At 41.3% G+C, this 16,488-nt stretch overlaps 1 protein-coding gene across 10 annotated transcripts in view; it reads right to left on the bottom strand.

The window, feature by feature from the left end:
* Window positions 1–16,488, bottom strand: part of CTNND2 (catenin delta 2) — a 1,172,806-nt gene that overhangs the window by 96,858 nt on the left and 1,059,460 nt on the right. For all 10 annotated transcript variants that reach the window (XM_074945030.1, XM_074945027.1, XM_074945025.1 and 7 more), the window contains one exon: window positions 15,796–15,969. In XM_074945030.1, coding sequence (XP_074801131.1) covers window positions 15,796–15,969 — 174 coding nt within the window. The remainder of the gene's footprint in view (window positions 1–15,795; window positions 15,970–16,488) is intronic.

Raw genomic sequence — 16,488 nt, 5'->3', positions numbered from 1 at the left:
TGTGGATGGATTCATAATTGGTTTAAAGTCTGCATATGGCACCTAGATATTACAGTGTCAGGCACATTTTACATGCCGTCATCATATGTGACACAGACATAATTAAAATATTAATAGATAGGTAAGTATATAAACATTCAAGGATTTCACTGTTGCAATTTTCTGAACCCACATTTATTCCAGAGTCTGTCATATGGGGGGAAACAGGGGAAAGGGAAAGAAAACACCATATACAAAATGTTAGTCTATGACTTGCCTTCCTAATAACTCTATAACCTCATCCCCCATGAACCCACCCCAGGGACCTGCCACATGCTTCCCAAGATACACATACAAGGGAACCCATGCAGATCCATCATATCTGGCCATGGCATTCTTACTGAAGGACTATCAGGATTCATAGAAACTATCCTCAAACCACTTACCACACAGAGGGCCTGCTTCCTCCAGGACACAACTGACTTCCTCCACAAATGCATCAACATTAACGACCTCCCTCAGAACACCATTTTTGCCACCAGGAATGTCACTACCCTATACACCAACATCCCTCACAATGACAGCATCCCTAACTGCCTTAAATATCTATAAGACAATGGACAACCCTCAAATCTCCACCCCAAACACATCACCAAACTCATCATTTCATTCTCACTCATAACAAATTTACGTTCAACAACAAATACTTTATCCAAGCCATGGGAACAGACATGGGTATTAGGATGGTTCCCCAATATGCCAACCACCTTGAAGAAAAAATTCTGGAAAATTGCACCACAAAACCAGTGATATATCTGAGATACATCAATGATACTGTCATCCTCTGAACAGACGACTTAAACTCCCACATAGATTTCCACCACAACTTCCACATCCCCAACCTGTCCATTAAACTCTCTCTGGAACACTCCCACACTAGCATCAACTTCCTGGACACCACAACCAGCTTCAACAGTGGAACCCTTCAGACAACTATATATAAGAAACCCATGGATCACCACACCTACCTTCATAACTTCAATAACCACCACAAGAAATCTGTTATCTATAGCCACGCACTCAGATACCACAGAACATGCTGCGAGGATATACACCTTAACACTCACAAAACTGCCTTTGTCAAACAAGGACACTTCACCAGAGAAGTAGATTGCATCATGGAACTGGCCACCCAAATACCCCGAGAGAATTGCTTCAATACAGAAATAAAACCTCCTCTGCCTGCACACCCACAGTTGTCATCTCCCATCCCGCACTGGGACCCATATGAGGAATCATCAAACAACTACAAACCATTTTCTATGCGGACCCTGAAAGAAATCTTTCATGAACCCCCCCTCTTCGAGCCTTCAAACAACCCCCCAACCTCTCCAAGCTCATCATCAGAAGTAAGCTCCCCACAGACCAGGGCACACCAACTCAAAGCAGCACCAGACTCTGCCAGAATAACAGATGCAAAGCCTGCAGACATATCTCCACTGCTACAATGATCAACACCCTCCACAACACACCTGTAAAGACCCATGGGTCCTACATATACCTATCACAACGTGTGGTGTTCCTCATCCAGTGCACTAAATGCCCCATTAGCCCCTATGTGGGTGAAACCAGACAATCACTATGCTCTCAAATGAACTCACACATGAAAATAATAAAAAAAAACAAAACACCCTATCACCTCTGGGTGAACACTTTTCATAAAGCTATCACTCTATATCTGACCTATCAGTCCTCATCCTTATAAGAAAGCTGCACAACACCACCAAAAGATGAGGCTGGGAGCTTAAATTCATAACTTCGTTAGACACTAAAAATCATGGTTTTAATAAAGGCCCTGGATTTATGGCTTATTACAACAATCTGTAAACCACTAACCCCCGCCTCCCCGCTTTTTGTCCTATGACTACAGGGGTGTTAATGGGCAACTTCAACTTGAATGATCCCTTTAGAATATGTGCTAATCACTTTTGCTAAACTATTTGTTCGATCCTGTGTTTACCTGTAACACTCTCAATACTTTTCCAACACCTGAAGAAAAGTTCAGTGTAGCTTGAAAGCTTGTCTCTCTCCCCAACAGAAATTGGTCCAATAAAATCTATTACCTCACCCACCTTGTCTAATGAATAACAAAATTCAGTTAAGTTGGGCAAAGGCTTCAGACTTGGTTGCAGCCAAAGCAATAATGGTTAAAATATCTTTTTTAGTCAGGTAGATGGACTAAGGGGTTCTGGTCATCACTGAGCACTGCACTGTAATGTATCTGAAATGCAAATTTACCAGGCCAGTGTGGCTTTTCTGCAATGAAGCAATGTTGGCTCTCAGATAAGAGAAAATAAACAAGGGCTGGTAGGATTTGAGCTATATCTTATTTTATTCGTTCCTTCCTCTGTTCTGGTCTCTAGAACCACGTTGGGGGATAATACTTAATGAACATTCATATGAGCTGAGAAATCAAAACTCAATCTCAAGGATCAGTAACTTTCAATTAAAAATATGTCCTAGAAAAATAACCTCTTTCCTAAAATCAGAGCAACATTTTGTTTTCAAAGAGTATTAAATATGAGATATTGTGAATACCCCAAATTGACACTTCTAAATTTACTTCTCTAATAGCCAGGTATTTTACCTGTCAAATTAGTGCACTGTCAGTTGCAGCTGTAAGAAGAAAAAATGATAGCTCCTTGCCACTTACAAAACTTCCAGCTCTGTGTTTCCTATGCATCTCCCAGGGGATGTACCCAATGTGTCTGCTACTATTAAGAGGTGACTGTCAGAGTGAGAGTGCAAGTTAGCAGGGAGACTATTTTGAGACTGTGGTGAGACTGTTTGGTTGAGGTGAAAACAGAGGCTGCTCAAAACAGTCTGCCACCCTAGGCAAAACTGCAGTGTGCCACCCCCCTCCAGACCCCTTCAGCGCTCACAGCAGACCCTCAGCGCCTCCCCTGCTGCTACCGCCGCCACCACCCCACCCCTAACCCCTGTGCAGCCAAGTCAAAAGCTGATGGGTCAGACCACTGCCTTGGGCTGCAGAGGCCATTGCGTCCTGATGAGAGACCCCACAGGATGGGAACAGTCCGACACCTAGGAAGGATGAGTTGGGCCAGGCCAGGAGGAAAGTTCCCCCAGCCTCTGTCCTCGGCTGTGCAAGTGGCCAAGACCAGCTCCCTGGGCAGGTGATCCCCCAGCAGGGGTCCCCTTTCCCAATAGCCCTTTCCGGGCAGGTTGGCACCAGCTGCTTGGGGCTCACAAGGGGAGTGAGACCCAGCTCAGCACCCCTGGACTACAGCGGCTCTTTCTCCGGGAGTCACAGCCACTCAGCTCAACCACAGTGGGACCCAGGCACCAGAAGGTGGCAGCTCTCAGCCCACTGGGCCCCAGTTATTGGGAAGCGAAGACTCCGACTTACACAAAACCACCCAGACTGGGAGTGCTGATGCCCCAGCAAAGGGACCAACAGGCACCATCCCACTAGATAGAGAGGGGGTCTCCACAACTCAGCCCTGAAACCCTGGCCCCAGCCAGCCCCCCAGCACGTGGTGGCAGTGTCTCCAAAGCCTGGATGTGGCAGAGTTGGAATTGGTGGTTGCAGCAGGAGCCAGGCATGCAGCAGCAGGTCTGGGGTGGGTGTTGACTTGGAGTTGGTGGGTTGCTGCGTTTGTGGCCCAAACCCCAGCAGTGCTCACGGTGCTGCCAGTAGCAGTCCCGAGCCGCTCTGCGCCTGAACCACAGCTGCGATCTTACTGTGCCAGGGTGGGGAGCAGTGGGGGTGCTTCCCCAGCAGGGGGCTTCCTCCTGCTCCTCAGAACCCTGGCTGGTGGCTAACCCCTGACCCCGGCAGCACCGCCAGCCTCTTCCCCCTCTGCAGCCACCCATAGATGGAACTGGAGTAAATCTAAACTCCTAGAAATCTGCCTCCCTTGGCAGCTGCCTCGGTTGCCTATAACTGGAGCAGCCTGTGGGTAAGAGTTCAAGCCAGCACATTGCACATCCAGGGACACTGCTTGCCTCAGTAAGGACACTGTGCCCGGGTCTCTCACTTTGAATAAGGATTGCCTCAATTTTTTACAAAAAAGTGTATGTTAAGTAATGACAGTGGGGATGTACAATCATGGTATCAATTACCCATTGTATTGTGAACACCTCTACAAAACGTACCATACTATAGTGATTGTAAACAAAAGTGGTTCTCGGCATTTCCAATTGTCTATTGGAAATTGTCAGCATTTCTTTTAGGAGACCTAAAGTTGCACTAGCTTCTTGCTTATCATTTAGAAGAAATAGGGACATTTGAGAAATAAATTGGAGACACACTTTTTAACTCCACTGAAAGCAAAGACATTGAACTAGGAGCTTGCTGGAGCAACAGAGTATGAAAAATAACATTTCCCTCCTCAACAGGGCTGTTTGGCATGCATGTCTTTTCTGCAGCTAAGGCACCCATTAATTAGCATAGCATAAATAATCCAGGTAAAACACTTTTTTAAAGCAACAGTTTTGCTTTATGTTCATTTTTCCTGAGTTAACTACCTCTGCAGCACTTCAGGATAACTCGTCCTGCTTTAGGGAAGTTGACAGACTTACTTTTGTGATGTAGCCACTATCATTACATCCATGTTTATAAGTCATATGCCTTAGGGTGGAAACCTGGGGTTGTCTATTAATTGTATGAGCAATCTCTGGAGACCTAAACATGAAGCTGCATTTTGAAAGCAGTGAAAAATATCTGTCTCTCTTTACCTAAACTGCCAATTAGGACAAAGTGTCTGCAAGCAATGATGATGTGGTGTGTATATTTCAGGAATAGTGAAATTGAGATGCTCCAAACTGCTTTTTTATTCTCTCCCAGACTTGAGAAATTGAATCATTCTTGCATGTACTGACAATTCTTTTAGTTTGCCTAAAGCCATTACGAAATATGCCTGTATTTCCACATTGCTGGTCAATAGCTAGTATGAGTGTAAAGAAATATAGAAGATATGAACAGAAAAATATGGAAGGAGACAAATGGTTTATTGTCTCTTTGTAAATGAGAAGCTCTGCCAAAATACTTAATCATCCAATTACTTTATAAATCAGTTGTAATATCAATGATCAAATAATTGCTCAGCTTGTAAAGAGAAAGGACTCCTGTGGGAACAGTATAAGCTTTGGGGAGAGCTAGAATAAAAAAATCCATTTCTTTTGCATCAGATGGCAGCTAAATTTTCAAAGACATGCATGGGAGTCACAATTTGTGCAGCAATACTCTTTACAGATAATGGAATTTGTGGGGCATGACTACTATACATCACTCCAAAGATGTACAGTACATCTCTACTTCCACTTTTATTCATAGTTTCCATTTTTATTTTAGTCACATAACTAAGAAAAAAAATACAGTAATTTGGAAAATAATTCCTTAGTTTGGCACAGTCATTGCTATTTCCAGTGCTTTACACCTCATGGAATTAAGATCAAATTAGGCGGAAACTCAGTGTAAAAGTGATACACTAAGATGAAAATTATTTCTTTTTAAAAAATTTAGAAAGATTAAATTACTGTCCTCCTTTTAACATTTTTGGTGTTTTTCTATATGCTTCTGGTAAGCACAAAGTAAGGAAGATTTTTCCCCCACAATGAAATTATGCATTCAGCACAAAATGGAAAATTTTGGAATGCCAAAGACTAAACAAAGCTGATGTTTTTAATGGATACCTCCCCACCCCCCAACCTATATCAGGGTTCTCTGGTACACACACACACACACCCCCACACACAGACACAACTAAATTCACATACTCATCAATTTCAATTGGAGTTTGTATCCTAAGTATAATGTATATTTCATCCCTCATAGGATCTGTGAACTCTCTGAAGGGTAAGGGGAAGATCTGAGATGTAAGCTACCACAGAGGTAATCAAAGCCACATTGGGGCAGGGAGTGAAACTGCAGGTTGTGGGACTAGTAATCCACACTGTTCCGTAGGCGACATCATTTAAAAGGTAATGCAAACAATCCAAAAGTAGAAAAAGAAAGGGTTTTATTCACTACAAATAAAGAGAATAGCCTGTTCTTAAAATCTCAAGTCTGTTTTTTAACCCATGTATCTCCATTGTGGCACCTGTGCAATCACTTGGATTGACATAAAGCAGGGTTCGCCAAACTTTTCAATCTACTGAACACTTCATAAGAGAGACAGTGAGCCTCTCATGGACACTCCACTCCTTACCATTTAACCCTATCTCCCCAGTCCTTAGTTCTCACACTATTTCATTTTGTGGGCAACTAGAAAAGGTTCCACATGCCAGTAGTGAGTCTATGGACTACAGTATGAGACCAACTGCTCTAGAGAAAATTCTTTACTGGTTGCTTTCCCCTTATCCCATGACCTCCATTAGGTTTAAATAGAAGGTAGTAATCTGACAAGGTGAAGTAAAAAAGAAATTTTCTCAAATATTTGAGAAAAATATAGTGTCTGTGCTGAAGGAACTGAATTTGGAAGCCTGGTGCCCATTTTTCTTTGCTACTGTCACTCCTACAGCACAAATACATTGTTTGGATTCACAACCTAATTTCTTTCCTTGAGAGATACCTTAATCCCACCAAATACTGGATCTTTTAAGACCTACAAGGTTTTGAGGATAAGCCTTCAAATCTTATGGGAAGCAAACATACTGAGTGTAATAAAGAGTCAGTCTGTAAATGGGTTAATCTCAGACTACTGTTCTCCCACTCCTCAGGATGAAGCCCATGATGCCTTTATGGGATGGCAGTGCTATGTACTAGTTGTGACAGTGGAAGACATCCTCCTTCCTTGAATAATATTGACTACTCTCCCACAAAGCTCATAATTTTCTATATTTATTAGTGTATATATCTGCCTGGGACAAATTTCCATCCCGTTAAGAATTCCTGACAGATCTTGACCATTTATAGAGCTTTGGTTCTTTAAAAGTGTGGGGGTTTTATCAGTTTGGGTTGGCACTGATTTAAATAGTTGATATATTATAAAATGTCTTCTCCTTTGTATAGTATGTGGCTTTATCACATGAATGTTTTGGAGACTTAGGCAGACAGACAGACTTTCTACTTGAACTAAATAACTTTCCTGTTGGAATAAAAAGTCTGATGTAACTTCAAAGGGGGTTTGTGTGTGTGTGTGTGTGTAAACAATCAGACACATTTGAAAGCCTGTCTCTTTCACCAATAGATGTTGGTCCAATAAATTATATGACTTCACCTACCTTGTCTTTCTATACAATTAGAGTAATCAGAAAAGTTTGGCAGGGAACCTTCAATGTCTCCTGGCCTAATAATGGTAGAAGATTGATAGTCTAGATGAATGATGCTTTAGACAATAAGTATTCAATAATAATGAATAATTATGATTGTGTGTTTGGACAGGAGGGTTCTGGAAACATTTTGGCCTGCTATCCTTAGAGATAACTGCTCTGACCTCTTGACTGAACTTATCTCTTTTATGTCTTCAATTTCTTTGTCAAATGATTTGCTTAATAGGTCTCTCACTCCTATAAAGAGATTTCTTCAGAATGGGATTAGGAGAAGAAAGGCAGATATTTGCCTAAGGAATAAAGCCAGATATCTCATGCTGGCTATCTCAAGAGATCAGACTGTGACCTGGAAATCTAATTCTATTTGTACAGTACCTGCTAGTTATCAGAGGCAGGTACCTAGTTATAAACACTGACTTGTGTAATCAAGGGGAAATGGAAAGAGAGGGCTTGAGAAGAACTGGTGGAGGAATGATAGCTTCCTACCCTAAGAGGCTTGTAAAGAACTAAGACAAAAGCAGAGTGACACTGGGTGAAATGAAAGAGGATATAAAAACAATGCAGACCCAAGAGAAAGATTCTAAAGGCAGCCACAGGAAGCAGTACACAGGAAAGGGGGATAATACCGTGTGCAGATTATCTGCATGAGGCACATACATTTAATTTCTAAAATGCAACTGATTTTAAGGGACATTTTTGAAGCATGAACAGAAAGTATTTTAGCTTTAAGATGCTTCAAGCTATACAGGCAGTCAAGAGAGAATTGTTGGGACACAAAGGGAAATGAAAGAGGATTGAAGTAGCTATGGCAGCTATTTTGCTACAGATAATTATGTTATCAAAGGAAATGTCCTATATAAGGTATATCACTGTTCAAAAACAAAACAAAGAAATATAAATTAAGAAAAAAAGTGGTTTCTTTAAGGGCCTAACAAAAGCAAGGGAATCCCTAGCCAAAGATACCACACTTCATCTTTAACTCTGTAACACAGAGAAGATTACAGCTGAGGTGGTCCTTTATTTGGAGACTTCAGAAATGCCACCCACCAGTTTAATGGATGGGAGACTTGGATTGGATCCACAAGGTGCTAGACAGCTTTAGAATGAAACGTGGAGTGTAGGCCGGGTACTCTGCTGCCTGTTGGCCAGCCAGAGAGAGAGGAGCTGATTGGCTCCTTGCTCCTCACAATAATTAATTTAAACCCTTTCCTGCAGTTTCTTGTACCTCTTGCCCCATTTTAGTTGAGCCCACCCTCTCTCCTCATAGTTATATAGTATAGGAACTGTGTTTTTAGGATGCTATAGGTCTGATCAATCACCTGTTTTTGGGGTCAAGAAGGAATTTTTCCCATGGGGGCCAAATTGGCTAAGGCCTGGTAGGTTTTTTTTACCTTCCGCACAGTGTCACAGAGACACAGTTAGGTTAAACAGGTATAGGCTACAGAAATTAAATATTAGGAATTGTGTGAATGTTTACTTCATCATAACTTGCAGTCAGTGTCCAGTGCAGATAAAAGGCCAAAGTGCCAGAAATAAGAGACCTAGGATTTCACTGTGGACCTCGGGCCTATGGGGAAAAGGGAAACCTGAAGTCTTTGCAGACCAAGGTCCCTCTTTGGTACAGTAACTCCTCACTTCACATCCTCCTGGTTTGTCCATCATCCATAATTATTGCATAATATGCAAACTAGATACCATTAACTTGGGTTTGAATAGAGACTGGGAGTGGCTGGGTCATTACACATATTGAATCTATTTCCCCATGTTAACTATCCTCACACCCTCTTGTCAACTGTCTAAATGGGCCACCTTGATTATCACTACAAAAGTTTTTTTCTCCTGCTGATAATAGCTCATCTTAATTAATTAACCTCTCACTCCGCCTTTTCATGTTCTCTGTATGTATATATATATCTTCTTACTGTATGTTCCATTGTATGCATCCGATGAAGTGGGCTGTAGCCCATGAAAGCTTATGCTCAAATAAATGTGTTAGTCTCTAAGGTGCCACAAGTACTCCTGTTATTTTTACTTAGAGTGCGGCCAGCATACTTAAAAGGGCAATGCGCATCTCTCTCTCTCTCTGTCTGTCTCACACACACACACACTGTGAGTGTCTCTGTCTCTCTCTCACACACACAGGGTGTGTGTCTCTGTCTCACACACACACATGCACCCTCCCACCTCTGGCCAGGCACTTTGGAAAGTGGAGGGAGTGGTGCACTCCAGTGGGATAGCATGGGTTCATCATCACGTTCAGTTTCCACAGGGAATGTTTGCAGCCACTGCCATGTGTCTATTGTGTCTCCTCCCTCCATTCGTGCTGCCTTGTAGAGTGTGAGGCTACATTAACAACGTGTTAACATTTGAGGGCTCAGCCAAGTGCTAGTTCATCATTTAGCATTAAGGCATCCCCTGGGAAATATTCCACCCTCTGACTCCACCACCTCAACCAAGCTTCACAATCATCATTGCTGTGTACAGTATTAAACTGTTTGTTTAAAACTTATACTCTGTGTGTGTGTGTATGTGTGTGTGTGTATATATATATATATATGTATATGTGTGTGTGTATTTTATATATATATATAAAAATGTCTTTTGTCTGGCTAAAAAAATTTCCCTGGAACCTAACCCCCGCATTTACATTAATTCTTAGAGGGAGATTGGATTCACTTAACATCATTTCACTTAAAGTAGCATTTTTCAGGAACATAACTACAATGTTAAGTGAGGAGTTACTATACCTTCTGTCCCCTTCACAGTGGGGAGGATGAGAGGATTCAGCAGAACAAGCAGAATCCTAGGGATAGGCAGTGGAGAGTTTACTCTGAGTGATGGGCTATACGATAAGAGCCATGTAAACCCTGCACTGGATCCACTTAAATGCCTGGTATGGGGAGATGGGGCAGGTAGCACTTATCTCCAATGTTAAGTTTCATAAAACTGCAGCCTGCTGCTTAAAATCCAACCCTGTGTTGCAACAGGTAAAATTACTGACAAGACCTTTTAATGATTTACAAACATGAGCAGAAAGTCCCTTGAACACCCTGGTTTAGAAAAGGTAAGAACACGCTGACATTATGGTCATGTTGTTCCCCAAAACAGTCCTATTCAAATTAAAAAATAAAGGTAATGTTAACGAATAACTTAGGACGATCCACGCATTCCAAACTATAGTATTAAAATGTGAAGAAAATTGCCGACTGGTAAAAAATAAGGATTATGTTTTGCTAGTGTAATGTTGATGAAATGTTTAATGATTTACAATAACAGAATAGAAAATGTAAAACAATTTATGAACGTTTGAGTAAAAGTATAACTGGCTATGCATAATAACACTGACTGGCAGAAAGCTAATGAATATGTAATATGGAAAGGTATAAACAAACAAGTGAACAAGGGCCCAGGTTGGAGAATATCAGACTAGAGACTGAGAGGAGAGCTTCCCAGTACCCTGGAACTCAGTAATTTGGGCTCCTACCTGTTCTGTCTATCTGTTTATTCTCTGTCATAAATACAGGCTCAGAAATTATAAGTGATCATGATTCTGTCTGAAAATTTATAAGTAAAGACAAAGATTGATTAAGCCTAAACTAGGTGAACTCATGACTCAGTTTCCCACCTCGCAGTTGAATCATTAAAAAGTCTTGTCGGTAATTTTGCCTTTTGCATTTTGAAGTGGTTTATGCAGTTTAGAGCCTAGGTATTTAGTTGTTTCCCAACACCTGTTTCTGTTGTGATTCACTTGCATGTCCTGATCAAGTTAACATCTGCAATATGATTCTTAGGTATCAAGTTGATTCTTAGGTGCCAAAATATCTTACATAGAATAGCCAGATACACAATGGCCCAAATTCAGCTGTCAGATACATGTATACAAATTCCCAGTCAAGTCACCTATGTACCTGAGGGCCAGAATCTGGCTTCCAATGGACTTAGATTAGACTTTGTTAAATGTGGGAGTTTTAAACATTATCTTTTATTACACTTTGATTAGATCATAAGAACATAAGAACAGCCACACTGGGTCAGACCAAAGGTCCATCTAGCCCAGTATCCTGTCTTCCGACAGTGGACAATCCCAGGTGCCCCAGAGGGAATGAACAGATAATCATCAAGTGATCCATTCCCTGTTGCTCATTCCCAGCTTCCTGAGAAAAAAATCCTATATATAAAGCCAACTGACGCTGGCCAAGACCATAAGGAACCTGGCATTTTATTATTTTTACCAGGAAGAAAAAGATGCTGCCATCAGACTCACAGAAAAATCCTGTATAAAAACATGATACAATTATAAAAAGAACTGGGACTGGGGATTTCCTTTTACAGGACTCAGCCTTCAGGGTATAAAAAAATATTAGGGGCAGGGCTGTGGAATGCACTTTAGGCTAATGCATATACCAGAGTGATGTAGAAACAAGAGATTATTATTAAGCAGCAAAAATCTGAGTTTTAAGAATTCAATTTGAAATGTGAAAACACCTCATATACACACCTTCTTGCTTCTTGCATAGGAAAATGAATACCTGTGCCCTTACAATCTTGGTAAAGACCAAACAATAATGAGTGTCCAAAGAAAACTCGAATAAATCCTGAACTTGGTTGTCATGCCAAGATGATGTTATTTCCACACTCATTGTAAAGGACCCATGGCAGACACTGAGATGCCAATCCAGTGGAGAACCTCTGTGCGAGAGCTGGAGGAATTGGTGAGTATAGAACCCAAATAGGAAAAGCTGCATGACTGCTCTGACAGTTTCATTATTCAAAGAGATTGGAGTCATGGTGGACCCAATCCTACATTTTTCAGCTTTGTCTTTGACCACAAAACATGGAGGCCAACCTTAGCAGACCTATATGCACATATGAAAGGGAAAATATATGCCCTAGAATGGAAGACTATTGCCCTATGTATTTCAAAATAGATTTCAGCTTGGCTATAATCACCAGAGCTACAGAGTGAGTCTTATACTTTGTATTTGGAAGAATCCAATGCACCGCTACAGACTAGGGACCGAATGGCTAGGCAGCAGTTCTGCAGAAAAGGACCTAGGGGTGACAGTGGACGAGAAGCTGGATATGAGTCAACAGTGTGCCCTTGTTGCCAAGAAGGCCAATGGCATTTTGGGATGTATAAGTAGGGGCATAGCGAGCAGATCGAGGGACGTGATCGTTCCCCTCTATTCGACACTGGTGAGGCCTCATCTGGAGTACTGTGTCCAGTTTTGGGCCCCACACTACAAGAAGGATGTGGATAAATTGGAGAGAGTCCAGCGAAGGGCAACAAAAATGATTAAGGGTCTAGAGCACATGACTTATGAAGAGAGGCTGAGGGAGCTGGGATTGTTTAGTCTGCAGAAGAGAAGAATGAGGGGGGATTTGATAGCTGCTTTCAACTACCTGAAAGGGGGTTCCAAAGAGGATGGCTCTAGACTGTTCTCAATGGTAGCAGATGACAGAACGAGGAGTAATGGTCTCAAGTTGCAATGGGGGAGGTTTAGATTGGATATTAGGAAAAACTTTTTCACTAAGAGGGTGGTGAAACACTGGAATGCGTTACCTAGGGAGGTGGTAGAATCTCCTTCCTTAGAGGTTTTTAAGGTCAGGCTTGACAAAGCCCTGGCTGGGATGATTTAACTGGGAATTGGTCCTGCTTCGAGCAGGGGGTTGGACTAGATGACCTTCTGGGGTCCCTTCCAACCCTGATATTCTATGATTCTATGATTCTATGATTTGAGATTTTCAAAGGAGACTAGGGGATTTGGACACATATCGGCCATTAATACCAATGGAAGATAAGTATCTAAATCCCCCCCAACAGTTTTATCTTTTAAAAATTATTCTAGGTTTTCTCTTATCTCTCCACTCTCCCTTCATGGGATTTTGGAACATCTGGCCTGTTTTAAAGGCCTTACCTTCTCTGTCACAGTACAGGATTAGACAATTGCACAAATGGAGAAAGGAAAAGAGTGAATCAGTTCTTGAAAAATAATGCATGTGTATGAATTAGACTATAAACTTTCATATGTGTTTGTACAATTGAGACCCTGATGCTCTCTGAGGACCTTTGGGCATCATTATAATACAAATGGCAATAACAGTGACAGCAGCATTTGTTTTTAGCACAGCTGACTTTCCTCTTTTTTGTTTCTTTCATTTTACTTTAGACTAACTCTGACCAACAAATCTCAAGATAAGATCATTTCCCACTCCATCCCTCCTTGTGCCTAATTACAATTTCTCATAGGAAATCGCACAAAAAATGGGAACCTCCCATAGGAAGAACCTAGGAAGAACCTCTTCTTTTAAGAGTTTGGTTCCTGTTATGTCAGTAGTTTTATCTTCAGAGAACTTCAGCAGCAGAAAAGAAAGGTCAAGAGGCAGAAACTTCAGTGCTGATGTAATCCCCAAGGAGTGTTATTCCCCTCACAGGTATGACTAGTATGAGATGCCAAATTAAATATAATCATTTTGCCTTCTATGTGTCATTCATAACGGAATAAGTGAATCTGTAGAAAAGTGGAGCAGTAAGAGAGCAAGCAAGTTCTCCCTGAGATCTCAGCTGGTATAATGGTGAAGTTCAAAACAGTTCTTCCAAGATACCATTTTCAATGGAACTCACCAGGACCTCTCTTTTTATTGCACACACCCACTCCCTAAGTACTAGATGAATAAAACCAAATGTATGTTACCTCTGTGTCAGCCCCATATAGGCTGATGTGGAAGGCCATAATGAGGACTGGTCATCAGGTCCAGTGCCACAGCTCTTCCAACTAGTATGGTAGGTCTGTGGCTATGTAGCAGCCCCGTCACCAGCTTTAGGTTGGAGGAGTGGATTTTATTTCCTGTATCCATTGGCAGTTCACCTCATTATTGTCACTCTATGGGTGCAGTGGATGACCATTCAGGATCAGGTCAAAGGGCAGACATTTTGTTACACATTTCACTAGATAGCTGAGTGTGATGGTCAATGGCATGTTATAAGGCTGGTGGAACAGAGCAATTAAAAGCCATATACCTCTGCAGAGCTATGGGGTGTTCTAATTCAACTCCCAACACAGTTCTGTTCAGCAAAAAGCTGTTTTTGGTGCCAGGACTCAATTCTCAAAGTGGGTGCCTAAATTAGATTGGCACTTACACACCTAAAATAGGCATTTGAGCACCTAAATACTGAACTGGGTATCCTCAAAGCACCCAAGTTTGAATATTGTGCTCCCCAATTTCTGTGTGCAACCTGAGAGGTCTTAATTAATATAAGGGCAGGGTTGTACTAATGGAGCAATGTGAGATGGTCCGGACTCTCATCCCATCAGATCAAGTTATCTCCAAGAAAATGCATGCCACAGAAATTGGTAAAAAATTCAGGCCAGGATGCCATCACAAATGTTTATCCATTTATTTAAAATTTAAATATATTTTCAAGATCTGGTGGTAAAATTATTAATCAGATTATTGCAAATATTTAGAGACCAAAAAATTTGATGTTTTGGTTAGACATACCTGAAAGTGGAGGCACAAACAATATGTTCGCATTGGTAAGATAGCCTGAATTCAGAATTTCCTTGCCTTGTTTTTACTCTTAACCATAATGTTATTTTAATGTTTTGTGTCTTTATTGATTTTTAAGGGGAAAAAAATGGATGCTAAGGTTCTTGTCTTTGTGTCACTTCATTAGGGAACTGGGATTGTTTAGTCTGCAGAAGAGAAGAATGAGGGGGGATTTGATAGCTGCTTTCAACTACCTGAGAGGTGGTTCCAAAGAGGATGGTTCTAGACTATTCTCAGTGGTAGAAGAGGACAGGACAAGGAGTAATGGTCTCAAGTTGCAGTGGGGGAGGTTTAGGTTGGATATTAGGAAAAAAATTTTCACTAGGAGCATGGTGAAACACTGGAATGCGTTACCTAGGGAGGTGGTAGAATCTCCTTCCTTAGAAGTTTTTAAGGTCAGGCTTGACAAAGCCCTGGCTGGGATGATTTAATTGGGGATTGGTCCTGCTTTGAGCAGGGGGTTGGACTAGATGACCTCCTGAGGTCCCTTCCAACCCTGATATTCTATGATTCTATGACTCTATGATTATATCTTGCTACGTTCTCTCAGTTTCTCATAACCAGAGTGCAGTCAACCAGTTTCTGCTTTGACATTGCAAAGTGGTCTCAATCAGTTGTCACCGGTGAGATTTTTTATTCATTTTCCATGACATTAACTGTATAGATTTGTGGTGTTGCTGCTTTTATTCTTTTGGATATTGGGTTTTCAGTAGTAATTTTTCATATTTAACTCGATTAATGTCTAATGAATCAATTATAAATGCTATGTGCTGGGATTTCTTAGGAAATAGGATTATTGACAATAAATATAACAAACATGAAATTCTGCAGTTTAAATTTGACTCCTTTTTCCAGATAGTTTTCTGAAATGTGTGGCTTTTCTCCCCGCCTCAGAGTTGCACTTATATCTATAATACCTTTGTTGTTATCCATGTGGGCTTCTTAGAGTTTAAAAAGTTTAGTAGTCCATACCTTCCAGCTTCCTGCAGCCAAGTTCTGCAGTGCACCTGCTGCTCCTTCCAGTGTGTCTGGATTTGAGCACTCAGAGAGAAGTGTGAGGTAGGGTTTGACTATTGAAGGGTGCCACAGCATCTGGATTCCTTTTGGTGGTTCTGCACAGTCTGGAAGAGGTCCTACTCCATCCCACTGTTGGAAAGCAGAAACCACATGTCATAAAGGATGCCAATATCAAAGAGAACAATACTCAACATTTTTTATATAGGCCCATGGCCAAAAACCACCACCTTCACCTTTAACATACTGTTTGAGATCCTTGATGGAGGCAAATTCCCCTCCCAGTACTCTTTATAAAATAGCATTTTGATTGTATTTGACCTCACCATTAGTGAAAATCTAAGAGTGTTCTACCTAACTAGCATAATGAGAGCAATTAGCTTTCAATGCATAATTTAATTTTTTCAGGGGAGTGAATATCTATTGGGACATACATGTATCAACAGATCTTAATAGGTACCTTAACAATTTGCATTTTCTTTTTATATTTGACTTGATCCTTTGTGCTCTTTCTTTCCAGTGGGAATCACACTCAAAAAATAAATTACATGGGGGCATATGCTCACCACCATTTATAGGCCAGGAGGGTAAGGTGGCCACGGAATAGCTTTCCACTACCACACAGCTACTTCTAGCCTCTTTGTAGCACTT

The sequence above is a fragment of the Natator depressus genome, chromosome 2, assembly GCF_965152275.1.
Source record: "Natator depressus isolate rNatDep1 chromosome 2, rNatDep2.hap1, whole genome shotgun sequence".
Classification (NCBI taxonomy): Eukaryota; Metazoa; Chordata; order Testudines; family Cheloniidae; genus Natator; species Natator depressus.
This window is presented reverse-complemented; position numbering and strand designations above follow the sequence as displayed.